Raw genomic sequence first — 27,751 nt, forward strand, 5'->3', positions numbered from 1 at the left:
CAATTATGTCAAAATATTATTGTAGAATTCCAATCGTGGCTCCGGAATGAATCCACCAACAGCCTCGATAAATATGATTTACGGTGTCCCGAAAAACGCTGAAAAAAAACGCACGCAAAGCGAAAGGTACATGGAGAGGTCAGGCCAGGCGGCTCCAAGACAGTAAGGCTGACAGAGCTCAGGATAGGCACCATCTCGAAATTCCATGCCGCCCTGGTTGGCAAGGTCCATTGACTGCTGGAAGGTACCAGCCAGAAAGACAATGGCATGTTGGGCTTTCGAGAACGTCACAAATGGTGTGGAAATATTTTGTTTCACTGTTGTTATTTTTTTTATCTATATATATATGTATAAAAAAAATTCTATAGGAAACCCAAAAAAAAGATCGCAGAACATGTACAAGTTAATTTAAGTCTTTGTTCTTTGTTGAAGTTGCTCAAAAAATGGTTGCAATGTCCTTTTTTTTTGTCAGTGTTTCATTGTCTATAAAAGTTTCACGGCATTTCAATTCAGACGCTCCAGAGTTGGTCCTCATTCAAATCCACAAAAAATACAATTAAAATAAACAAATAGTCTCACACACACATGCACACACACACACACGCACACACGCACACACACACACACAGCAGTCTAAATTCCAGTTTGTGCCTCAAATCGCCGAGGTCGGACATCTTATTAAAACTCTTCCTCTTCTGTACAACTTTTACACATTTAATGGGCGTGGACGTCCATCGCTGGCCCGCTCAGCGGGGGCTCTCCCGGGTTCAAGATGGACGGGCTTTGCGACGGCATCGCAGGGCGGGGCGGGGGTCCGCTGTGCATCATCATGGCTGGGTGGTGGGGGTGGCCGGGGACGAAGGAGTGCAGCGAGGGTCCGTGTCGCAGCTGGGCGGGGTGAGGTGACATCGGGGGAGGGGTGTATCCAGCTTGCGGGGGGCCCAGGCCCATTGCCCCTCCTTGAGATACATAGTCCCCCGGCATTCCCGCCAAACCTAGAGGGAAAAGTCGAGAGTGTCAATTCGTTACTTTTGTTAAGGAGCCACCAGCCACGCTTCACTGAAGATACTCAACCGCGAATGTTTGCTCCCCTTTCACGGATAAGTCAGCCTGGCTATAGGCCTTGCCAATGTCAGGTTGGGATTGGGTAGTGTTGACTGTGGAATGAATCCTGGGCCTGGATTTTACAATTCCCCCTCCCGCCCCCCCCCAAAAAAACCCTCCCCATCTCTCCCCCCCCACCACAGGGGAGGTATCAGGCCACTTAAATTGCCGTCTACTTCACCCGGACCAAGGGCAGCACGGTAGCATTGTGGATAGCACAATCGCTTCACAGCTCCAGGGTCCCAGGTTTGATTCCGGCTTGGGTCACTGTCTGTGCGGAGTCTGCACATCCTCCCCGTGTGTGCGTGGGTTTCCTCCCACAGTCCAAAAATGTACAGGTTAGGTGGACTGGCCATGATAAATTGCCCTTAGTGTCCAAAAGTACCCTCAGTGTTGGGTGGGGTTACTGGGTTATGGGGATAGGGTGGACGTGTTAACCTTGGGTAGGGTGCTCTTTCCAAGAGCCGGTGCAGACTCGATGGGCTGAATGGCCTCCTGCTGCACTGTAAATTCTATGATCTATGATCTATGATGTCCCACCCGCTTGAGGAGGCGCCAAATCCTGGCCCACTGAATGTTGGGTGTTTTCTGCTCAATTGAACACATAAAAACAACTAAAAATAAATGTCCCAACATCCATTGTCGGATTTTTCTCGAGTGTTTTTGCGACTTCACTGGGAAAGGCCCACCTTCTTTTATTGGGATCTGATGGACCAGGGGTCGGGTTTAGAGGAGTCGACACCCCTGCCTAGTTTGTCCCGCACGTCGTCATACTGGCGGTTTTAGGTGTCCGGCGGCCTGCCTGAAATATATGTCAGGCACCTTTGCACTTCTGACTGGGGGTCCTAATTGCGGTTGTCCACAAAATCAAGATGTCGGGAAGCCCGCGCTCATCCCCTCCGGCTACTCTGCTTCGTCCTCCCCCTGCCCCCCCCCTCCCCCCCACTGCGGTTCAAATCCCACCAAAGCAGACGGTGAAATTTGAATTCAATAAAAATGTGGCATTAAAAAAGTCCAATGATTCCGACCACGAAACCATTGTCGATTGTTGTAAAACCCCATCAGGATCACGAATGTTCCAGGAGGGAGGGAAATCTGCCGCCCTTACTCGGTCTGGCCTACATGTGACTCCAGACCCACAGCAGACGTGCTTGACTCTCAAATGTCCTTGGAAATGGAGGGCAGTTAAGGACGGGCATTAAAAAAAGTGCTGGGCGAGGCCGAGGCACTCTCGTCCCGTAAAATTATTTTAAAAAATATTCCCAGTGTAAGACCCTCCATGGATACGACTAATTTGTATCCGCGGCTCGTCTGCTTCATTCACACGCGGCCCAATGGACCTTGAGGTTGGAAGGACCCGAGAGCGGGAAGCAATCACATTGCCTGCTTTGAGCACAAGTCCAATTCCTCACTCGCGAAACTACTATTCGCCCGAGTTTGCTGTTTGCCCTTCCTCCTTCTCCCTAGTTTGCCACCTGCCCTCTCTGTCACCCCAGCTTCCTGTTTCCCAGTTCCCCCGCATTCCCCTCCCCCACTGCCCTGCATCAATCCCACCGCCTCAATCCTCCGTCTTGCCCTCCGCTTCGCATTTACATCCACGGGCGCTTTGGGAAAAACAAACATTGGTCCCCGGGTAGAAATAATTTTCCCGTCCCCTCTTCACGGCAATGTTAAATTCGTGAGCCCTCGTTTACACAGAGTCCTCAGCCGGGAAGATTGGCAGTGGGGTGAAAATGGGGGGGGGGCTGGCAGAATCTTCTGGAAGGATTAATCAGTTTATCCTGGCCATCCAGGCATCGCAGAGCATCAGCTGTTTGGGACTGGGATGTCTGGTTTAGCTCACTGGGCTAAATCGCTGGCTTATAAAGCAGACCAAGGCAGGCCAGCAGCACGGTTCGATTCCCGTACCGGCCTCCCCGGACAGGCGCCGGAATGTGGCGACTAGGGGCTTTTCACAGTAACTTCATCGAAGCCTACTCGTGACAATAAGCGATTTTCATTTCATTTCATTTTCTTTGTCTAATAGAACAGGTTAGCTACAAGTATCACCTGACTACCACTGCCCCCCCCCTCCCCCTACACCCCCCACCCCCTCCCCCCCTCACCCCCAGCCTGGCGATACGAGAGAGGTTACAGATTAAAATAGGCCATGCAATTAATAAACTCAAGCAATTGCGTTGAAGTAATGTAAGGTGAGGCGAGGTTCGCTCGGTAATTGCAGCTTGAGCACCATTTGCAAGTTAATCTGATCGGCAAATTGCCTGAGCTCTCTCGCAGTCCCGCTCGTCAGGAACGGGCCGGATTGCTTCCAGGCCCCAGGCCCAGGCAGGACAGGGGTTCAAGCGCGGTGACCCGTGTCGGATCGGAGATGTTAATGAGCGCATTTGCATACTTGCGCAGTCAATTCGATTGGACACGGTGCGGGTGACTGCCTACTTAAACGGCCCACAATCAATTAGCTCGAGCGAAGGAGCCTTGCCTTATTGTGTGTGGCTAATGCTGTTGTGCGTTTCTCCCATTCGCCTCAGCCAACTGGCTGACACCCCTTGCCTGAGCCGCAGAGTTTTCCTCTCCTTTTCCGTGAAAATATTGGTTCGACCAAGAGGCAAACAGAAAGAAAACGGCGAGTGTGTCTTTCTGACCCTCTCGGGGCCAGTACCACGACGCCCGGCTCCAGGTGGGGGGCGCGTTCAAGGAGGTTTCTATCAACACCCCCCGCCCCCTCCCTCCCACCCATTCCCTCTCCGCATCGGTCACCAGACGCACCGATCGTCATGGCACCCCCCCCCTCCTCCCGTGGCCAATGGGGACGAGGAAAGACTTCATTACCCAAACGAATGACAGTCAGCCAATCAGACTGGTCTGGCGCCATCTCCAGTATTTTTCCAACAGAGAAAAATATTCAAAGGAAGCAAGAAAGAAACACTTCTGTTATTTTTGAGCCCCCCTCCATGATTTTCCTCCTGGGATTTCGCCCCCCCAACAGGTGATCAATCTTCCCTTCCAGGAGGCTCTGGGGCAAATGTATTGGTGGGGGTCGCACCTGGAGCGCTGGGTACAGTTTGGTGCCCTGACTTGAGGAGGGATGTGGCTCCATGATGGGGCAGCACGGTAGCATTGTGGACAGCACAATCGCTTCACAGCTCCAGAGTCCCAGGTTCGATTCCCGGCTTGGGTCACTGTCTGTGCGGAGTCTGCACGTCCTCCCCGTGTGTGCGTGGGTTTCCTCCGGGTGCTCCGGTTTCCTCCCACAGTCCAAAGACGTGCGGGTTAGGTGGATTGGCCATGATAAATTGCCCTTAGTGTCCAAAATTGCCCTTAGTGTTGGGTGGGGTTACTGGGATAGGGTGGAGGTGTTGATCTTGGGTAGGGTGCTCTTTCCAAGAGCCGGTGCAGACTCGATGGACCGAATGGCCTCCTTCTGCCCTGTAAATTCTATGTATGAGAGGCAGTTCACAGAAGGTTCACTAGATCGATTCCAGAGATGAGGGGTTTGTTGTATGAAGAGCGATTGAGCGGATTAGGCCGATATTCTCTGGAGTTTAGAAGAATGAAAGATCTAATTGATCCTTCTGCATTGTAAATTCTATGATTCTCGGTACATAAGATGATAAAAGGTATTGACAAAGTAGACGCGGAGCGGATGTTTCCCCTTGTGGGGCAATCTGGAATGAGAGGCCATAGTCTTCGGATAAGGGGGAGCAGATTTAAAACAGTGATGAGGAGGAACTGCTTCTCTCAAAGGGTGGTGACTCTGTGGAATTCGCTACCCCAGAGTGCGGTGGATGCCGGGACAGTGAGTAAATTTAACAAGGAGTTAGACAGATCTTTAATTAGTAATGGGTGGAAAGGCTATGGAGAAGGGGCAGGATGGTGGAGTTGAGTCCGAGAGGAGATCAGCCATGATCGTGCTGAATGACGGAGCGGGTTCGAGGGGCTGAATGTCCCACTCCTGGTTCTTAAGTTCTTATCCTGGAGGGTTAGCAAGCCCACTGGGTAAGTAAAGTTTTCATAGTCCCAGATGGCCATTGGCAGCGTTGCCCTTTGAAGGGGGGAGAGGGCTGACTGGTGGTGATTTAACCTGAGGGTCGCCACACCTCAGGCGAGGGGAAGGCGGGGCCTTCATGAATCACCTCAGCCGGTACGGGGAATTGAACCCGCGCTGCTGGCCTCGCTCCACATCACGAACCAGCCGTCCAGTGAACTGAGCTAAACCGATTCCACCAAGTAGAAAGCCTTGTTGGCCTGTGCTATGGGACTGGGCCATCCAACAATGACCGATGACCACCATTCCCTGGATCTCTGGTGAGGACTTGGATGAAGCCTTGCAATCTTCCCTGAGGAGATTGCAATGCCCTGTCGACAGGGACAGGAGCTGACTTGAGTAGTTCAATTTGGGGCGGCAGTTGACGGAACTCTAGAGTCAATGTAACGCAGCCTGGGCCTCTAGTCTCTCAGGGGCATGGGTTCAAATCCCACCACGCCAGCGGGGGGTGGGGGGGGGGGGGGGGGGGGGCGAATGTGAATTCAATTAACAAAGATATAATTGTGTGAGAAGCAGAACAGAGAAGACTCAGGCAATTATTCCTGGGGTGAAGGGCTTATTAAAATAGAATCATAGAATTTACAGTGCAGAAGGAGGCCATTTGGTCCATCGAGTCTGCACCAGCCCTGAGAAAGAGCACCCTACTTAAGCCCATGCCTCCACCCTACCCCAGTAACCCAGAAACCCCACCTAACCTCGATCCTGAGGGGATTTGCCATGGCGGCCAACTGGAGGACAGGTATGAATTATGAGCAGGAGGAGGCCACTCGGCCCCTCGAGTTGCCTCTGCCATTCAATAAGACCTGATTGTAACCTCAACCCCACATTCCCGCCAACCCCCGATAACCTTTCACCCCCTTGTCTCTCAAGAATCTATACCGCTCTGGCTTAAAAATATTGAAAGATTCTGCTCCCCCCCCCCCCCCCAGGCTTTTGATGAAGAAAATTCCAGAAACTCACGACTCTCTGAGAGAAAACATTTCTCCTCATCTCTGTTTTAAATGGGCGACGCCTTATTTTTAAACAGTGACCCCTTGTTCTAGATTCTCCGACAAGAGGAAACATCCTCTCCACATCTCCCCTGTCGATACCCCTCAGGATCGTAAAGGTTCTGATTAAGTCTCCTCTTACTCGACCTAAACCCCAGCGGATACAAACCCAATGTCTCCACCGTTTCCTCATAAGGCAACCCGCCCATTCCTGGTATTAGTCAAGCAAATCTTCTGCTTCAGTTGTGGGAGAGACTGGAGCCAGAGGAAGGTTTGCGAATACAATGGGCGGAATTCTCTCCCCCCCCCCCCCCCCCCCCCCCCACGCCGGGTGGGAAAATCGGCGGGGCGCCGAGCGAGTCCCGCCACGTTGCCCCGGCACCCGCACGCGATTCTCCCAACCCCCCCACCAAACCGGCGCGGCGAGATTCACGGCTGGCCGCTGGGAGAATCGCCGCTCGCCGTTTTACAACGGGCGAGCGGCGATTCTCCGGCCCGGATGGGCCGAGCGGCCTGCCCAACACGACGGGTTCCCGCCGGCGCCGTCCACACCTGGTCGCTGCCGGCGGGAACAGCGCGGGAAAGCTGGAGGGGCGGCCTGTGGGAGGGGGAGGGGGGGGTTTTTGCACCGGGGGGGGGGGGGGCTCAAAAGGGTTCTGGCCCACGATCGGCGCCCACCGATCGGCGGGCCGGCCTCTCTGAAGGAGGACCTCCTTTCCTCCGCCACCCCGCTAGACTTCTCTTGCGGGGCGGCCGCGGAGAGGACGGCAAACGGGCATGCGCGGATTGGCGCCGGCCGCGTAATTTACGCGGCGACACTTTTACGCGCCGCTCCTGGCCCTCCCGGGGGAGGGAGAATAAGGGGCTGGGAGCGGCCTCCGATGTCAGAGTGAATCACTCCGGTTTTCACTCCAGCGTCGGGACTTAGTATCCCGATGGGAGAATTGCGCCCAAGGTCTCCCTACCAAGATGGCGACGAGGAGAATTTTCTTTCCCTCAGAGGGCAGTGGAGGCCGGGTCATCGAATATATTCAAGGCCGGGTTAGTCACATTTGTGATCGACAAAAGAGTCCAGGGTGTTGGGGCACAGAGTGGAGTCAAAACCATAATCAGATCATTCATGATCTTATTGAATGGTGAAGCAGGCTCGAAGGGCCAAATGGCCTCCTCCTGCTTCTAAATCCTACGTTCGTAGAATCATAGAATCCCGACAGTTCAGACAGAAGAAGGTCATTCAGCCCATCGAGTCTAGACTGACCCTTTAATAGATCACCCCACCGAGGCCCACTCCTATCCCTGTAACCCATAACCCCACCTAACCTTTGAACACTAAGGGACAATTTAGCACGGCCAATCAACCTAACCTGCACATCTTTGGTCGTTAGCGCAAGGTATGAAGGGATATGGGGAGAAGTCAGGAATGTGGCGTTCAGCCGCAAACCAGCCATGGTCACGTTGAATAGCAGAAGAGCCTGGAGGGGCAGAAGAATCTCCTCTTGTTCCTCAGTCCCTGTCTTATTGCTGTAACTATTTCAATAATGTTTTAGTCTGTGACTGTCTCAGATTTTGGAAGAAATGGCTGTCCGTCACGGTGCAGAGAGGACTGAAGACTATCAGTGTCCAGGTCAGGCGGGACGCCCTGTACGGCGAGGGTTGACTTTACCATGACTCATAGAATTACATAGAATTTACAGTGCAGAAGGAGGCCATTCGGCCCATCGAGTCTGCACCGGCTCCTGGAAAGAGCACCCTACCCAAAGTTAACACCTGCACCCTATCCCCATAACCTAGTAACCCCACCCAACACTAAGGACAATTTTGGACACTAAGGGCAATTTAGCATGGCCAATCCACCTAACCCGCACATCTTTGGACTGTGGGAGGAAACCGGAGCACCCGGAGGAAACCCACGCAGACACGGGGAGGACGTGCAGACTCCGCACAGACAGTGACCCAAGCCGGGAATCGAACCTGGGACCCTGGAGCTGTGAAGCGATTGCGCTATCCACAATGCTACCGTGCTGCCCTCAATGCGAGAGCGGAAAGGCTAAAGTCACACCAGCTTTTTAACTATCCTCTCTGGGCACCCGCGGCACCCCCCCCCCCCCCCTCCCCCCACCCTCCCACCCCTGGTCCCATCCACATTCAACCGGCTCCACTCAAGTCCTGACGCAGGGCACCGCAGACCCCACCTGCTCCCCCACCTTCAGAAGCCGAAGGGCAAAGGCAACATTCGAAGCACAAAAGAAAGACAGAGACAAGCACAAATGGGTTTTGGGACATCTAGCCCTACGACGAGGTGGCAGACAAGGAGAACAACCATGAAGATGGTGGGGGGGGGGGGAGATGCCTTGGATGGATGGACACACAGAATACAATCACCCCGCCATGGGGGACAGTACTTACTTCCCCTTGCTTTGCGATTGGGTAACAGTGATGAAGGTTACATGTAGTGCCACTGACCCTCCATGCCCATATTCATGCCCATTCCACCCATTGGTCCTAGAAGGAACATAAAGAATCCAAGACCAGGCTAGGACATCACCAGAGTCAGAATGCAAAGACAGCAAGAAATTCCCCAAAACAGAACAGAATACCCTTGGACATTAGCTGGATTGAGGTGGATATTTAAAACAGTGGAAAGTACGAGCGGCAAAATGAAAAACCAAACAAAGGCGTTAGCGCCGGTTTCTTCCCGCTCCCGCCCCTGCCCCCACCCAAGTCCCACACCCCCCCCCCCCCCCCCCCCCCCCCCCTCCCCATTGCCCTGAGGCTGCTGCTGGCGAAACTGGCGGTAGGGGAGGGGAAAGCTCAACGCGAACGGTCACCGAGATAGAGATTGACCTTACCTGGAGGTCGAATGCCCATGTGCTGTTGGCCGTCCATTACAAACCCTCCCATTGGTTGACCGTCTGGGCTGTAGGGTGTTCCCTGGCCAACTGGAGAGAGAAGAGAAGAATTAGACTCACCTCGCCCGTCTTAAATTGGGATTTGGGGGGCAGTGTCTCAGGACAGTGTTTACCACGTTAATGGATGTCAACATGGTTCATTAAAAAAACACACGCATATATATGTAAAACTAGATGGAATGGAATCCATGCCAGGGAAAGAATCATCGACGGCAAGACGACAGTCACTACACGATTGGCTGGTAGAAAGGGGCCATGCTTTAGACCATTTTCTCCACAGTAGAGAAGACAACATGAATGCCTTTGCAACATCAGTAACGGCCATTTTGAAATGTCTGCCATGTTTATTTGACCGTATTCAAGTGCCTCGAGAGAGAGGGCAACATGTACGTAGATAACCTGAATATTATTGCACCGCGTGTTACGGCCATTTTGAAATGTTTGAGATGCTTTGAGAATAAAGCAATTTTTTTCTGGAAAACAAAATAGAACTCAGTTCATTCATTGGCTGAGGAGGTGAAGCCGTGGGAATGAAGACAGACGTGATAGGGGAGGATATTCTGGCCCGACCTGCCAGGGCGATTCCCCCCCCCCCCCCCCCCCCCCACTCCCAGCGGCGGGTTTGCCATTGCATACTGTCACACCACATTGATCAGCCCTCTCCAAAGGTTCCACTCCGTATGAATATTAATATTACAAATGTTGCCCTCAGTACATTTATTGTGAAGAAGCCAGGTTAATAACCTTCTCCTCTTACAAGGCCCTATAGTGGTATGGTGACAGAAGTGGCTTCCTTGGAGACGAGAGGGCTTCTGTTTGTCCCCTCCCATCATTACCGCACAGGCAGACTTTATTTTATTCAATCATTTTCCAATGTAGGGGCAATTTAGTGCGGCCAATCCACCTACCCATCTTTGGGTTGTTGGGGTGTGCCCCACGCAGACACGGGGAGAATGTACAAACTCCACGCGGACAGCGACCCGGGGCAGGGATCAAACCCGGGTCCTCGGCGCCGTGAAGCAGCAGTGCTAACCACTGCACCACCGTGCCAACCTGCGGGCAGACGTCATGGTGCCAATATAGTTTGGAAGGGCTCCCCAGTTTCATTGGCATGGCACTGTGCGTGTTGACAAACATGACAAATGGGTTGCTCCCCGGGTGCCATTTGTGGTAACGCACCGTTAAAGGATAGCTTGATGAGAAGGGAAGTGCGTCATGCAATCTAGTCTTAGTGTCACTTTTGGTTCGGAGCAGAGCACACGCTCACAGCTCTACGGCTGGTGTCTTTGAGCCTTCCATCCCGTGTATAAATGTCATGTGCCGTCTTTAAATAAATAAACCCCCCAAAAACATGTCTAGCCCATCCCCGATTGGCGTCTTTATATCGGTACAGCACAACACGTATAGTGGCTCGTTTGAGGGAGGGGAATGCTAGCTTAGAGCAAATTAGCAAAAGAGTTGTCAGACCTGTTCGATTTGATTGGTCAATCATCGGCTGTACAATGCGACGTCTTGCATTAATGAACCTAAATCAAAAACATAGTGGTTAATTGAGTGAATAGAACATATCCCTTAAATACAGTGCTATTGGGCACGATGGTAGCTGTCAACATGCTTGTGTCAGGCCACTTGTTGGCTGCAATGGCAGCCATTTTGAAGTGTTTGGCTGTTCCAAGTGGGGGCTCGAGAAGCAAACAACGAACGTGGAGCGACATGGAATTTACGAAGCGGAAACACGCCATTTGGCCCAATTGGGTCCATGTCACCTCACGAAAGGTCCATCCACTCGACCTTCTCTCAGGTCATCAGCTACCCCTTTTCCCCTCTCGCATGTACTTGCCTGAAGTAAGTGAAGTGGCCATAGTCCCAAATCACCATCCACTTTGAGGGGGAGGGGTGGAGAACTGACTGGTGGTGATTTAACTCGAGGGTCACCACACCTCAGGCAAGTGGCGAGGTTGAGAAGGCGGGGCCTTCATGAATAACCTCAACCGGTACGGGGAATTGAACCCGCGCTGTTGGCCTCGCTCTGCATCACGAACCAGCCGTCCAACCTCCCCTTTAAACACACCCTTCATTTATTGGGATTATCACTCTAGGTCATCTAGGGCTACCTCATGTTCTGCACTGGGTTTGAAAAAACACTCTAATTTCAATGGAGGGCTTACCGAGGAAGTATCATCTCGGACCCAAAACACTGGCCGTGGTTCTCCCCGCTGCGCAGATTTTTGAGGCGGCTGTCAATAGGAATTCCCAGTGCGGCCACCCCGCGCTGCCCGGAAACCCGAGGTCGGAGGTCGCCTGGCGACGCAGCCAGGAAATCACGGCCATAACCCCATTCAGGCCCGTGCAAGAGGGGCCGGAAAATCGCTCCTCCCCCCCAAAGGGTTTTCTGGCCCATCCCTGCTGGTGGGGCAGGGGGAGGGGGGGGAGAGGGGGGGTTGGGTCTTCTGGCCTTCACCCCTCCGCGGTGGGGCGGGCGAGCCTTCGAAACGACCGTGGATCCTGGCGTGACCGAAAGATCTCACCAGCGGCTCATGGGAGCCGGGGTGGGGGTAGAAGACGGGGTAATCCTGGCCGAGGTTTCTACAGCCTGGAACGTGACGGGTGGAGGGGGGTGGGGGGGGGGGGGAGGGTCGGCTGTACCCCATCGCCCATGTGACAGGAAACAGCAGCGACGGAGAATGTTGCTTCCCGTAGCCCCAGTGCAAAGTGACACATGCTGTAGATTAGGTATAAAATCAAACATAGATATCCGCCTGTAATACAATCAGGATCTGATTACCAGCCAAATCGAGAGATTAAATTACAGCCTCCAATTCCCTGACGTCTTCATTTGTTATTGTTTGCGAGCGGAACCTCAAAGTCGCCTAATTGACGCGCATCACAGGAGAACAAAGATCCCTCAGCTCAATTAGTTTGCCCGTTCCGATGGGCACTGTCCAATTTTTTAGTATATATAAATCAATTCCACCCTGGCTTGAATCCCCAGAAGGGGATTGATAAAGGCAAGCGGAATGTTCGAGGGTGGACTCTCTGGCTGGCTGTGGTGGGAATTGGGACTTTTCCCAAACTTCCTTCCCTTCGCGCGCGCCCGATCCCCTCCCCCTCTCCCTCTCCCCCACCCCTGGGTTTCCGACTGATATCGCATCTCCTCCCGGAGATCAAATGGTTCCTGTCTGGAGTGAGCTGGGGGGGGGGAATCGATAGACGGCGATGCACCGGGAGATCGTGGTAGCAGAAACATAGAGAATAGCAGCAGGCGTAATCGCCATTTAACCTCACCACACCCAACTGCTTCTCCCAAGGATTATATTCCCACCATCCTCGTCATTCCCAGTCCCGCTCACCCTGCCTGTGACCATTCCACAAATTCCTAATATCCCCCGTAGTTTTGGAGCTGACGGGCGTGGTTCTCTGTTCCCCCGACCGCGCGTTGCTCGGTGGCGCGCCCTGCGCTGGTGTCGGGATTCCCGCCGCTTCTGAATGGGATTTCCCATTGAAGCCGCCTCATGCCGCCGGGAAACAAGTGGGCGGGAGTGCCGACGGGAAAAGTGAATCCGAACGGTTGGGCAGGTCGCACAGATTATCCTGAGGAGAATCCATTGATCGCTACAGTGCCATTCAGCCCACTGTGTCTGCACTGACACTCCTACCTCGGCCCACACTCCTGCCCTATCCCCGTGACCCTGCGCAGTGTTTGCGGCCTAATCTACCCAACCTGCCACACCTTTGGGCAATTTTAACATGACCAACCCGAGGCTGGAATCGAACCTGGGTCCCGGGCGCTGTAAGGCTAACTACTGAGCCACCGCGCCGCAGTTTGAGGGAGGAGGGGGGCGGGTGGAGCAAAATGGAAGGTGGGAGCCAGGCAAGATTTGAGAAGGGTGCCTCAAGCACAAGACAGAGGGGGTGTCAACGCCGCTGTTAAAGGAGGCGCTGACGGTCGGTAAACGTAAGATGGCGGAAAGTGTTCACGCAAAAAAGATGGCGGTTGGACGGCGGCGCTCGTCGCGGCTTCAAATTATTCGGGCAGGCCGGACGCTCCCCCACCAGCGGGACCTTCCAGTCCCGCCGAAGAAGACCACCCTCCCTCCCCGCCCCCCCCCCCCATATGCCCCCCCACTGCCCCCCCCCCCCCCCCCCCCCCGATGGGGCATCCCCGGCGGCAGGACGGGTGAGCCACGTGAAATGCCGCGGACGTCAGCGGGAACGGAAGACGCAGCCGGCGGCGAATGTCGATCCGCTTCCGCCACCGGCAAACATTCCGCAGCGGGGGGTGGGGGGGGGGGGGGAATCTCTCTCCCTCTCCCAGCGCGATTCACGATCGCTGCCTCGCTATTTTTGAGCGGAGCATTAAAACTGACCTATCTCTGACCAACCTGGAAGAGTAACCTTTGAACTCCCACCTGGAACATTACGGACAAAAGGATGTTAGGGAATAATTCCAAGGGAAATTGGCGGAAAGCGGGTGTCTGACGTTCCGCCGCACTGCCTGCGAGGCTGTGCACGTGAGCGGAGGCTCAGAAACTGCTGCTCGAGTGTCACTGATATATTCCGGAAAGGATGGTGCAGCCGGGAACGGGATAAGAAGGAACAGGGTCAAAGCGAGAGAGCGGGAGAGCAGGCAGCATGGGGGAATAAGCCAGTGGGTTCAGAGAGTGAGAATGGAGAGGGGTGGGAGGGGAGGGATCATGGGGAATGGGAGAAGGTTTGAAAAGAGAGAGAGAGAGAGAGAGAGAGAGCAGGGCGGGGGAGGGGGGGGGGGCTGGCTGGGGATGGGAGAAGGGGGAAGGAAATGATGCGAGTGAGGAGAGAGAGAGAATAGGGAATAAAGGGAGGGGGGGAAGGAGAGGGTGGTGAGAACGAGGGAAGGGGGGAAATTAAGGATTGGACCGAGTGGGGAAACGGGGAGGGAGGCAAACGAGATTGGGGGGGGGGGGGGGGAGAAAGAAAGCAGTCGAATGGGAGAGAAGAGAGGGGACGGCATGGCGGCACAGTGGTTAGCACTGCTGCCTCACAGCTCCTGGTTTAATTACGGCCTTTGGTGACCGTCCGTGTGGAGTTTGCACATTCTCCCTCCCCATGTCTGCTTGGGTTTCCTCCGGGTGCTCCTGTTCCCTCCCACAGTCCAAAGATGCGGATTGGCCATAATAAATTTCCCCTTAAGTGTCCAAAGGGTTGAGTGGGGTTACTGGGATAGGGTGGAGGCGTGGGCTTAAGCAGGGTGCTCTTTCCAAGGGCCGGTGTAGACTCGATGGGCCAAATGGCCTCCCTCTGCACTGTAAATTCGCTGGTCTATGAAAGAGAGGGGGAACGAGGAAGGGTTTGAAAGAGAGCAAGTGCAGGAAAGGATCAAAGTGCGCAGGAATAAAGTGTTTCGATATTTTACTGTCAGTTCAAAGTGTTATTTCTGATGTATATGGCTAATATTACAGTAATAAAGCCCTCTGACACCGACTCAGTTTATTGCTGCAATTTATTTGAATGTGGAAGTGCGTTAGGGAAGAGTTTAACAACCATTTTGATACTGGCTCCCTGTGGACTTGGCAACTGTCCAGCACTGAGAAAACTCCAGTAAACTAACCACAGCTCGCAGTCGCTTTGGTCGAGCGCAAAGCATCAATTGCTAATAATTGAAACTTTGCTGATGGACCCAGTAATTGGTTAAATTGGTGTTTCCGTTGCGGGATTTGACGGCCTATTGTTTTTTCTTCTTTTTGGGCGAGGCAGCGTGGCATGGGCATGGGCATGGGCTGCCAACCCCTCCAGGTATGTCCCGGAGCTTTGGGAATCGAAAGGCCGATCGACAGAATGTGGCTGCAAGCCGAGCCCGCGAGCAAAGCAGTGGGCGAATAATTGCCCGAATGTTTTGTGGGTTAGATATCAGAATGGGGACGGAGGGGGTCGGTGGGGAGGGCTGTTTGACTGTCCACGGATAGAATGATGAAGCCTTTGTCGGCTCAACGATGCAAAGGTGGGACATTGGCATGGATGACGCGTTGGGGATGCCAGTGGCAAGAGGGGGGGTGGGGCGGAGGGGGGCTCACGGGGGGTGGGGGAGGGTGGTTGGGGCGTTTGGAGGTCTTGTGATGAAAGCGCCAGGAATACGTACAACCAGTTGGTCATTCGGCGACAGGCAAGTGTTCGCCATTGAGATTAGTCAGCTGCCACTGCCTCCCCCAGGTCATTGAATCATAGCAAGGTAGGCTAAAGTCGTCATTGTCCCAGATGACCATGGGCTGCTTTCCCCTTTGAGGGGGGAGGGCACTGACTGGCGGTGGTTTAACCTGAGGGTCACCACACTTCGGGCAAGGGGCAAGGTAGAGAAGTTAAGGCCTTCATGAATACCCCTCATGAATAGCCATTGCACCCATGGGCCGGATGCCATGATACCCACTGCCGAATGACCCATGGGCGCTATGGCAACTGCCCTGAGGGTATTTGGCAACTACATGGTGGGCAGCTCGCCTCCAGGCACCATGGCAACTGGGCTATAGGTAGAAAGCAGGTATGTCAACCTTGAGTAACCAGGTGGTGTGCACCATGGAAACTGACCTGCGGGCACCGTGCCAACTCTCTTGTGGGTACCTCGTATCTGTATGGAGGGTGCCATGGCAACTGACCGGTGGGTATCCCGGCAACCAGCCCATGGTTGGATAACCCCTGGGCGCCATGGTAATCGACGGGTGTGTACCATGGTAGGGAAGTTAGTGATACTGTCACTGGACCAGTAACCCAGGCTATCGCTTCACGGCGGGAGGGGGGAGGGGATGGGGGGGGGGGGGGGGGGTGGACACCGGTTCGAATCCCACCCTGGCAGCTGGTGGAATTTAAATTCAATTAATTAAGTCCAAAATGAAAAAACTAGTCTCAGAGACGGCGATCACAAAACCGTCGTTTAAAAAAAAACCCCCCGTCTGGTTCACTGATGCCCCTTAAGGGAGGGAAATCTGCCCTCCTTACCAGGTCTGGCCTATACGTGACTCCAGACCCACAGCCATGTAGTTGACTCTGAACCACTCTTAATCCAGTGAGGGGTGGGCGACAAATGTGGGCCTCACACCCGCGACCCCCACTTCCCGTGGAAGAATAACAAACAAAAAAACCTGCGGGCACCATGGCAACCAGCCGGTGGACTATCTATGGGTACCTAGTAACGGCATAGTGAGGTCCCATGGCAACTGACCAGTGGGTATCCTGGCACCCGGTGCCTGGGGTACAATGGTTATATAACCTGGGGGAGCAATGGGGACTAAGCCCCTTTAATATCTGCCACCATCTCCGGGTCCTGACAAAAGACAGGCAAAATGGGAGGCCAGCTAATCTCCCTGGCCTAGTCAGCAAACTCCAACTCGGGGAAAAGAGCATAATTTGCGTTGAAGTTGGAATAATTAAGGAAAGAGATACAGCTGCATATTAGTCACGGTCGAAAATTAAATTACCAACAGTCTGGTTTTCTAACTAATATTTAACTACCCTAATAACCTCTCTTTTTCGCTGAAGAACTGTGGGGGGGGGGGAGGGACTGACAGCTCACTCAGTGTTTCGAGCCGCTGCTCAATCAGAGGGCAAATTACACTCGCGCAAATTAGGTCTCGCTATTCCTCCGAGGAGCACGGATATCTGGGGATGGGTTTAAATGTGGTCGCCCACTTCGGGACCAAGGCCCTCTCGTACTCAGCTGCTGCCTTGAGCCCGGGCGACTCCAGGCAGGCCCGCCTGAAATCTCGCTGGGTCTAGGGCCGGGGGGCAGGGGGTGGGGGGGGGAACGGAGGGGCCATCTTAACCCTCTCCTCCTACGTCAAGAAGTGGTTGAGAACCCTCCAGGCGCCTCCAGGTCCGAAGGCGGTGATCTCCCGGGGTTGTCCACTTTCAGATTGGCGCGGGAAGGGAATGATGGGCATTTCGGACGGTCCGGCGGTGGGAGCGACGTGGGCCGGACAGGGCAGTCGCACAAAGAGACTTCTCGATTACACCCAGTCGGTCAGAGTTGGCAACCCTCACTGCTAAACGCTCCTTCACAGACGGGTCCCCGGATGTCTTTGGGCTGTGACCTCCCTGATGACCTCAAAGGGCCAGTTTCCAGCGACGGATGCGGGCCAGGGTCGAAAGGCCCCGATGGACGGCGCCTCCCCTCCTCCCCATTCACGCGGGGTGGGAAGTTACAACACCTGCCACCCATTAGGCGGGGGGGAGGGGGAAATCTGCGTCCCCTTCCACCCCCTTAACTCCCCCCTCCTTTCCCTAACCGTGGCCTAAGTCCCATCAGCTGCACAGGCCCACAATTCTTGAATTCCTTCCCAAATCTTCACTCCTCAAAACCCTTCTCTTTAACCAGGACTCTTCCCAATATCCCCTATCTACCTCAGCTCAGATTCAGGTCAATTAATGACACCAAATGCGCCACGTAGATTAAGGATTACCGCACCGGAGGCCATTCTGGCCATCATGTCTGTGCTGGTTCCTCGCCTTAGTCCCCCAGCCCTTTTACTGCAGCTCTGTCTGCGCATATTTTAGAAATAGATTTCCTACAGTGCAGAAGGAGGCCATTCAGCCCTCTGCCAAACCCCTTCTGATCCCTCAGGACAGTGAAACAACGTTTTTATTCGTTCATGGGACTGGGGTGTCGCAGGCTGGGCCAGCATTTATTGCCCATCCCTAATTGCCCTTGAGAGGGCAGTTTAAAGTCAGCTGTGGGTCTGGAGTCACATGTAGGCCAGACCGGGTAAGGACGGCAGATTTCCTTCCGTGAAGGACATCAGTGAACCAGATGGGTTTTACGACAATCGGCAATGGTTTCATGGTCTTCGTTCGACTTTTTTAAACTCCAGGCTTTTATTGAATTCAAATTTCACCATCTGCAGTTGCGGGATTTGAACCTGTGTCCCCAGAGCATTATTCTGGGTCTTTGGTTTACTAGTCCAGTGACAATACCATTACGCCACCTCCTCCCCTGCTCTATCTGCCCTTTAGGGGCAGCACGGTAGCACAGTGGTTAGCACTGTGGCTTCACAGCGCCAGGGTCCCAGGTTAGATTCCCCGCTGGGTCGCTGTCTGTGCGGAGTCTGCACGTCCTCCCCGTGTGTGCGTGGGTTTCCTCCGGGTGCTCCGGTTTCCTCCCACAGTCCAAAGACATGCAGGTTAGATGGATTGGCCATGCTAAATTGCCCTTCGTGACCAAAAAGGTTAGGCGGGGTTATTGGGTTACGGGGATAGGGTGGAAGTGAGGGCTTAAGTGGGTCGGTGCAGGCTCGATGGGCCGAATGGCCTCCTTCTGCACTGTACGTTCTATGTTCTATCCTGTCTTAAATTGATCTCCTTATTTCGGGAAGGATGTAAGTGCTTTGGAGAGGCGGTTCGAGCAGGTTTCCTGGATTGATACCCGGAATGACTGGTGAGGCGGCGAAGTCTCCAAGGGCCGGAATCCGTTGGGAATCCTTTTTACCCATGGAATTCCCGGCGCCGTAGGGTGGCATCAATGGAGAATCCCACCGCCAGCGAACGGTGCGGCGCTGAGAAACACGCAGCTGGGTGGGGGGGGTGCGAAGAATCCTGTCCATGATCCTGAGTGACCTCGACAAGGTTGACGTGGGAAGGATGTTTCATCTCGTGGGTGAAAGGAGGGAAATGTTCCGAAATTTCCGTTTAGGTCAGAGATGAGGAGAATTTTTCTCTTTCAGAGGGTTGAGCGACTATGGAACTCTCTGCCCCAGAAGGCGATTGTGTGGGGGGGGGGTCTTTTTTGTTTTCAAAGGTGGGTAGATTCTTGTTGGGCGAGGGGGGGTCAAAGGTTATCGGTAGTAGATGGGGAATGTGGAACTCAACACAACCAGATCGCCCATGATCTTATTGAATGGCGGACCAGGCCCGAGGTGCCAAATGGCCAACTCCCGCTACTATTTCGTACGTTTGGATATACCCTCAAATGTTACCCAACCTGTCCCTGGTTCCGAACCCAACCGGCAATTTCCTGCCCGCCATTACAAGGCAGCCAGGAAACTCTCGGAGAGTTGTGGAGACCATTCTAAACTGAGCTCGATATCTCTCTGCTTGGCGGGGGCGTTAAGGGTTACGGAATCAAGGTGGGTAGAGGGGGTTGCTGCAGACGGGGAGGGTGACTCGGTCATTCACCAGACTGACCGCCCGGGAACGAGCTCCTGCACGCGGATCTTACTGAGTATGTTGAGTATGTTCCACTGCGGAGTGGGTTAACCAAGGTTTTCTACATCAACTGGAAACTGTATCCAAGGTTCTTCCATGTCATTGATGCTCAGTACGGGGTCCAGACGTTAACGGGTAGCGAGACCCCCTGTTTAAGAGTTCGGGAGGGGCCCAGGTTCAAATCCCACCATAGCAGCTGGTGGAATTTAATCTCAATTAAGAATAAACAATTATTAATAATTAATAAATCTGAAGCATCTCAGAAATGGTGATGAACTAACCAATGGCGGCACAGTCGTCAGTACAGCGCCAGGGACCCGGGTTCGATTCCGGCCTCGGGTGACTTTCTGTGTGGAGTTTGCACTTTCTCCCCGTGTCTGCGTGGGTTTCCTCCGGGTGCTCCGGTTTCCTCCCGCAGTCCAAAGATGTACAGGTTAGGTGGATTGGCCGTGATAAATTGCCCTTAGTGTCCAAAGATGTGCAGGTTTGGTTATGGGGTTATAAGGATAGGGATGAGTGGTTCCGTGAGTGGGTCTGGATAGGGTGCCCTTTCATAGGGTCAGTGCTGACCCGATGGGCCGAATGGCCTCCTTCTGCACTGTAGAGATTCTATGATTCTGTGACACTGATGCTCCTTCAGGGAAGGAAATCTGCCGCCCTTACCCGGTCTGGCCTACATGTGACTCAAGGCCCACAGCAATGTGGTTGCTTCTTAACTGCCCCCCTCTGGAATGGCCGAGCGAGACACACGGTTCAAGGGCAATTAGGGACGGGCAACAAGGGGGTGACTTCAATGGGAAATCCCATTGACAAGCAGCGGGAGCCAGCAAAGAACACGTGGCTGGGTGGGGGAAAGTGACGGAGAGAGAATCCAGCCCAGAGTTTACGTTTCGAGTTCGCCTGACTCTTCCTACGTGACCCGGTGTCACACTTTGTTGGAGAACACCGTGGTTCACCCCGGGAGGCTTGATCATATCAAAGACACCATCCAAATGGAAGTCCTCGTGGTTTCTGGAGGGAGGGGCATTTTTGAGGGCTCGGGGCCCAGAAAGCTCAAGGCTGACGGTGAGGCAAAGGAAACCAGTGATGTCCAAGAGGCCAAGAATTGGAGGAGCTCAAAGATCAGAGGGTCCTGGGCTCGCAGGGGCTCCATGGGCGGGGCAGGGAGGGGGTGGAGGATGGGGTATTCGAAGGATTTGAAAACAAGGCCTGAGAATTTAAAAATAGAGACGGAGAAAGCAGGAGGAGGCCATTCGGCCCTTCAATCCCGCTCTGCCCTTTAATATGATCGAGGCTACCCATCTGGGTGGGATTCTCCGGCCAGCGGGACCTTCCAGTCCTGCCAGTGACTAAAAGCTAGCCACCCCCGCCATGGCAAAATGGCGCACTGCCAACCCCTCTCCATATCTCTCGACACTTTTCTGATTGGAGGGCTGTGACTAGTGGTGTTCCGCAGGGATCAGTGCTGGGACCTTTGCCGTTTGTAATGTATATAAATGATTTGGAGGAAAATGTAACTGGTCTGATTAGTAAGTTTGCGGACAACACAAGGTTGGTGGAATTGCGGATAGCGATGAGGACTGTCAGATGATACAGCAGGATTTAGGTTGTTTGGAGACTTGGGCGGAGAGATGGCAGATGGAGTTTAATCCGGACAAATGTGAGGAAATGTGTTTTGGAAGGTCTAATACAGATGGGAAATATACAGTAAATGGCAGAACCCTTAATAATATTGAGAGGCAGAGGGATCTGGATGTAAAGGTCCACAGGTCACTGAAAGGGGCAACACAGGTGGAGAAGGTAGTCAAGAAGGCATACGGCATGCTTGCCTTCATTGGCCGGGGCATTGAGTATAAGAATTGACAAGTCATGTTGCAGCTGTATAGAACCTTAGTTAGGCCACACTTGGAGTATAGTGTTTAATTCTGGTCACCACATTACCAGAAGGATGTGGAGGTATTGGAGAGGGTGCAGAAGAGATTTACCAGGATGTTGCCTGATATGGAGGGCATTAGCCATGAGGAGAGGTTGGATAAACGTGGTTTGTTCTCACTGGAAGGACGGAGGTTGAGGGGCGACTTGATGGAAGTCTACAAAATTATGAGGGGCATGGACAGGGTGAATAGTCAGAGGCTTTTCCCCAGGGTAGAGGGGTCAATTACTTGGGGCCATTAAGGTACGAGGGGCAAAGTTTAGAGAAGATGTGCAAGAGGAATTTTTGACATAAAGGGTAGTGAATGCGCTGCCGGAGGAGGTGGTGGAAGCAGGGACGATAGTGACGTTTAAGGGGAATCTTGACAAATACATGAATAGGATGGGAATAGAGGGATACAGACCCCGGAAGTGTAGAAGGTTTGAGGTTAGACGGGCAGCATGGCCGGCACAGGCTTGGAGGGCCGAAGGGCCTGTTCCTGGGCTGTACTTTCCTTTGTTCTTATCCGTTATTCTTTGACGCCTTTAATGTCTAGAAATCTATTTATTTCATTCATAAATACTTTCAGTGACTTGGCCTCTACGCATATCTCTGGTCGAGAATTCCACTGGTTCACCACTCTCTGGGTGAAGAAATTTCTCCTCATGTCAATCCTAAATGGCCTCCCCCATACCCTGGTATTGCGACCCCTGGTCCTGGGGCCTCAATAGGTACAACTCAACGGCACAGAATAATGAAGCTACATGATAGCAGGCTAATGTATCACAGCAAACCTCTGAAGCTCCCGTTTAAACACACGATAATTAACGAGGGTGAGGCCCGCACAGACACACCGCAGCGCTTTGCCCACCTGGTGACATTTAGCGTCGGCCCGGGAGGAAACGAGGGGTTTGAAACGAGCAGACCCCCCCACTTGGACAAAAGAAAATCCCTCACACACTCGGGCGTGCAGTTCCTGCTGCAGCCACTAGATGTTGTGAACGCCCTTCCGATGGGTCGGCTGCGCACACTGGGACTCGCGACAGGTGCAAAAAGTTGGGAATCGCTTGGCACGTTCGGAGGCCTCCCGTCTCACGCACCGTCACGTGACGGCGGGGGTGGGGGGGGGGTTGGTCAGAGGGCACCGTCCGCCAGCGTCCGCCCTCACCCAGTACGGAGGCCCGATGCCACCGCGTGCCCGCAGGGGGATGTCAACTCCCCCCCCCCGAACGCCCTAGATGCTGAATATTTAATCTCTCTCGTGTTGCAGGGGGCGATGCTCAGTGGAGGACGGGGGGGGGATTGGGGGGGGGGGGGGAGAAATCAGATGGGGCATCAACTAAAATGGTGTTTGTTCATTTTCTTCGAGCTCGTCGATTTAACCGTTATCAAATTAGTAGCGATGAGTAAGTTAACGCTGTCTCATATGACATCACAGTGAATGGATACCATGTAGCCGCGATGGGGGTGGGGGTCAGAAGAAGGGACGAGGCACCCAAACATCCACGGACTCGGGGGGGACCCGGACTGCCACAAACTCCCCCACCCGCCGCAAAGGGTTTGCTTGCTCTCCGACAGGCCTTGGGAAGATGGCGCACCTGGAGGGCGGACCGATGGTGGGAGGTCATGTGAGGAGGTCTCCAGGCACACACCCAGCCAGAGTTGGCAACCAGACGTGCCGGACAGCGAGGGGCCAGAGCATTGCCCGGGTCTGAGAGATGACCCACGGGCAGTGCCCCCGCACCCAGCAACGCCCCCTTATTCCACTGGGGAGCTGGCGCGATGCTCAGTGTCGGAGCAGGATGTCTTGAGGTAAACCCGTTTCGGGCAGGCCGGCCTGTTTACTGGAGGGAACCCGACCTTCATTGAATCAATAACTCTTGCCCTTGGGCAGCCGGTTGAGGAGGTGGGGGGGGGGGGAGGGGTGTCATCCGCGTCTGAAAACAGGCGGAAAGAAAAATTGAGAACAAAACATTGGCCACGTTCAGCTGTACAGTGGCTAAAATTCCCGACCTTGCTTTCCCGGAATCCCGGACCTTGTTTTCCGGGTGTGTCAATCGCTGATCGCCAGGAACAGAGGGAAAACCTTCAAAGTTCAGGGAAAACAATGAGTTCGGAGGAGGTTTACCAGATTGACATCTGGATTAGGCGGGTTGTCTTATGAGGAAAGTTTAGATAGGCCAGGCTCGTCTCCAGTGGAGTTCAGAAGGCGACTTGATCGAAACCTTTAAAGTCCTGAGGGGGGGTCTCGGCAGGGTGTTTCGTCTTGTGGGAGAATCTAGAACTGGAGGTCACTGTTTAAAAATAAGGGGGGGGGGGACGGCGATAAGGAGAATTTGTTTTCTCCGAGAGGGTCAGGTTGTTTTTCATGCAGACTCGATGGGCCGAAGGGCCTTTTCTGTGCTGTATTATTCTGTGATTCTGAGTCCCTGGATAGTTGGGCGTGATCCAATGTGCTGGAAATGCAGCTCACCGCCGCGGTGCAGCGTGGCCGATAGAAGCGGAGAGACCTCACTCCCGGGATCTACCCAGCTGGCAACGCCTTGTGGGATTCAATGCCACCTCGCGAGACGTCGCAATGCAAATCATTGTGGGCGGGGATCACTTTTTTGGTAAATCTGCAAACTGGAGCGAGACAGCTAGCCTCAGTGTAATGTGCAGATTCCCAGGTACCTGAGGCGTTGGGATTCATCCCCTTTGCCCGGAGATGTTGGGCGAGTGCCAATCAGCACCGGTCTCCCACAATGGGGACGAGACGGAATGTTACTCGTGGGGCTCTCCTAGGGGATAGGAAGCCCCCCCACCTGCATGCCCTCTGGGCAGGGTTGTGTTCTGCCACTGCTGGTGCCACCTTGGCAGTGCCACCTGAGTGCCAGCCTGGCACTGCCAAACTGCCCAGGTGGCATTGCCAGCCGGCATGGGCCATGGCAGGGTTCCAGGTTGGCACTGCCAAGGTGCGAAGCTGCATTTTTTTGCCTGTGGGATGCCCTGTGTGAGTGGGGGGGGGGCTGCTGGGGACCCTCCCATATAATGTTTGGGCAAGGGAGGGGGTGTCGGGGAATGATCGCTCGGGGACTTCCCCAAAAGGCGGTGGGAGTCTTTGAATAGTCTTAAGGCAGAGCGAGATAGATTCTTGATTAACGAGGGGGTGAAAGGTTATCAGGGGGAGACAGGAATGAGGGGTTGAGGTCACAATCAGATCAGCTACCTCTCGGCCTTTGGGTTAAGATCAAGCCCGAGATCCGGTGTAATTGTTTGCGTCCATTTGCATCCCCTATTTATTGGGACCATGGATTAGATTCAATTTGAGTTTGAATTGTTTTTTTGGGGCAAGCGATGAGATGGATTATGGGCTTGCCCCCGTCCACACTCCGCATTGGCTGTCGAGCAGACATGGACAGCCTGGTTTAGCACAGGGCTAAATCGCTGGCTTTGAAAGCAGACCAAGGCAGGCCAGCAGAACGGTTCAATTCCCGTACCAGCCTCCCCGAGCAGGCGCCGGAATGTGGCGACTAGGGGCTTTTCACAGTAACTTCATTTGAAGCCCACCTGTGACAATAAGCGATTTTCATTTCATTTTCATTCAACCTCGGCCCAAAAGGTACCACAACCGTGTCAAGAACAACAAGGATCCATGTAGAAAACTTGAATATTATTGCACTTTCTGTGGTGGCCATTTTGAAATGTTTTGTCACGCTCTTTCAGATATTTTATGAATGAGTTTTTCTTTTTTTTGCGCGAAATAATCTGCCCCCAAAAAAAACCCTCTTGACCCACGGTCCGACCCCGTCGCTCGTCATCAGGTTGTCCGTAAGCCTCTCCCTGCAACTCTGCCTTCCCCCCCCCCCCCACCCCCCTCTCCCCCACAGTCTGCCTCCCCGGGACCCATAGGTCTCACTCACCAATTGTTCACTTGTAAGATGGTGAGGCCCGTGTCTTGTGCTAGCTGTTTCTTCTGCTCCTCGGATGGGTACGGATGCTGAAAGAGGGACACAAGAGGGTAGAATAAGTCGCGACCTTTGAACTCCTCGGCTTCGAGCCTCGACACGCTGGCACTGGCTTTTCCTCCCGACACAACAGTGACGACATTTCAAAACTGCGTTACGGGCTGCAAAGCATTCTGGGATGTCGTGAGGTAAAAGCAAGAAATGCAAGTTTCTCTCAATCCTCTCTCTCGAGATTTCCATCTCAAACTCTCCTTCTCATTCTCTCTTTCTCTCCCCCACCCCCCCTCCTCCATCTTCTCCGATTCTCTGTCAGTGGTATTTGTGTCTTGATCATTCAATTCAAAGCACGAGGCAGATTTCAGCAATGGAAATAATCACTGTTAACAGCCCGAGGGTAAATTACAATGCAGTCAAATTAAGAGCTGGGCCAGAACTCTCCGGAGATCCGGCGCCTCGATCGTTAAGAGGGCAGGGTGTTTTGCAAAACTTACGGCAAGTTGGGAATAGACGGTGCTGACAAAATTAGTCAGGTCGGGGCGCGGAAAGGCAAGGGTCGTGGCAAAGGATGTTCTGAACGTCGGAGGCAAGCTCCATGACTAAACTAGGCCTCACAGACCAGCAACGATGACAACATCTCTGTCCTCGTCGGAGGCATCGCCACGGTCGCAACGAGAGACGTGCTTTTCTACGGCACATTTCACAACCGCGGAACATTGTAGAAGTCTACAATGTTGGTCGGCGCGGCGGAACAGCGCTCGATTCCACTGCCTCACGGCGCCAGGGACCCAGGTTCGATTCCGGCCTCGGGTGCCTGTCTGTGCGGAGTCTGTACGTTCTCACCGTGTCTGCGTGGATTTCCTCCGGGTGCTCCAGTTTCCTCCCACAGTCCAAAGGTAGACAGGTTAGGAGGATTGGCCATGCTAAATTGTCCCTTAGTGTCCAAAAGATTAGGTGGGGGTACGTGGATAGGGTGGGGGAATGGGCCGAGGTAGGGTGGCCTTTCAGAGGGTCGGTGCAGACTCGATAGGCCGAATGGCCTCATTCTGCACTGTAGGGATTTCTATGGGAGGTTGGAAAGCCAATTCCGGCAGAGCAAGATCCCACGGACGTCAATTTGATAGTGAATAGATCATCTGTTATCTTTTCCTGCTGGTGCTGGTAGAGGGATAGGCATTGGACAGGAGACTGCAGAGAACGCTCCTGCTTGTCCAACTGTGACTAGGATCTTTTATATCCCCCCAAAAAACACAGCAAGTTGTTTATTTTGTATCTTTGTTAGGATGACGGTGTCGCTGGCTGGGTCCAGAATTTGATGCCCATCCCTAATTACCCTTGAACTGAGCGTCTCGCTCGGCCATTTCCGAGGGGTATTTAAGAGTCAGCCCCATTGCTGTGGATCTGGAGTCACATGTAGGCCAGACCGGGTAAGGACGGCAGATTCCCTTCCCTAATGGGGCTCTAGTGAACCAGATGGTTTTTACAGATTGTCACAGTCAGTGAGGCGAGTTTTCAATTCCAGATTTTATGAATTGAATATAAATTCCACCAGCTGCCGTGGTGGGATTTGAACCCGTGTCCCCCAGAGCACCAGCCTGGGGCCTCTGGATTAGTAGTCCAGTAACATTACCGCTACACCACTGCCCTCCCATCGTCAATGGACACTTGACGGGAACCTTATAAAACAAGTTTGACACTGTGTAACATCGGGAGATATTGGGTCAGGTGACCCAAAATGTGGTCAAGGGTCAAGTTTTAATGAGCGTTTTAAAGGGCGAAAGTGAGGTAGGGAAGCAGAGGGGGTTTGAGGCGGGAATTCCAGAGCTCGGAGTCCGGGCAACTGCAGGCACGGCCGCCAATGATCGGGCGATCAAAATCGCGGACGTTCAAGGCAGCAGAATTAACGCGGATATCCCGGAGTGCTGTGGGGCAGGAGGAGTTTACGGAGGTGAGGAGGGGAGGTGCCGTGGAGGGGTTTGGAAACAAGGACGGTGGGTAGCACAGTTGCCTCACAGCTCCAGGGTCCCGGGTTCAATTCCCGGCTCGGGTCACTGTCTGTGCGGAGTCTGCACGTTCTCCCCGTGACTGCGTGGGTTTCCTCCGGGTGCTCCGGTTTCCTCCCACGGTCCAAAGATCTGCAGGTTAGGTGGACCGGCCAGGCTAAATTGCCCCGTAAATGTCCAAAAAAGGTTGGGTGGGGTTACTGGGATAGGGTGGAGGCGTGGACTTGGGTGCTCTTGCCAAGAGCCGGTGCAGGCTCGATGGGCCAAATGGCCTCCTTCTGCACTGTCAATTCTATGACGAGGATCTTAAAATCGGCACCTCGGGGATCGTCCATGCCCGCTGGCGATACCACCCCCCCCCCCCCCCCCCCACCCCGCCGCCCCCCATGGGTTTCCTGGCGGGGTGGGGTGGATTCAACGGGAAATCCCTCGTGCGATTCCGCCATCGGCCAACATGGGTGGGGCGGGGAGGCCAGAGAAACTCGGCAGTTGTTACCGCACCCCTGACAGATCCACTGGCGGTCAAGGCCGCCACTGGATTGTGCGCTCGGGGGGGGAGGGGATTCGCCGGGAGAATCGGCTGGGAGTACGCTAATTTAACAAGGCCCAAGTGGGTCTCCCTTGCCCTCTGGGCGGTCAGCCAGCAATCCCGACTCGGGTGGTCACGCGTTGACTGGCATT

General features: G+C 53.8%; 1 protein-coding gene across 8 annotated transcripts in view; it reads right to left on the minus strand.

Moving 5' to 3' along the window:
- Positions 1-403: 403 nt before the first annotated feature.
- Positions 404-27,751, minus strand: part of LOC119957896 (homeobox protein Meis1-like) — a 198,260-nt gene continuing 170,912 nt past the window's right edge. For 6 of the 8 annotated variants that reach the window (XM_038786082.1, XM_038786080.1, XM_038786079.1 and 3 more), the window contains 4 exons: positions 25,026-25,102; positions 10,515-10,573; positions 8,988-9,077; positions 404-995 (listed from right to left, as the gene is read on the minus strand). In XM_038786082.1, the coding sequence (XP_038642010.1) occupies positions 715-995; positions 8,988-9,077; positions 10,515-10,573; positions 25,026-25,102 (507 nt within the window). In that variant the 3' untranslated portion in view covers positions 404-714. Of the gene's footprint in view, positions 996-8,544; positions 8,641-8,987; positions 9,078-10,514; positions 10,574-25,025; positions 25,103-27,751 lie in introns of all 8 variants that reach the window. The other 2 variants (XM_038786084.1, XM_038786083.1) reach the window with 1 other exon arrangement.

The sequence above is a fragment of the Scyliorhinus canicula genome, chromosome 27 (assembly GCF_902713615.1).
Source record: "Scyliorhinus canicula chromosome 27, sScyCan1.1, whole genome shotgun sequence".
Taxonomy (NCBI): Eukaryota; Metazoa; Chordata; class Chondrichthyes; order Carcharhiniformes; family Scyliorhinidae; genus Scyliorhinus; species Scyliorhinus canicula.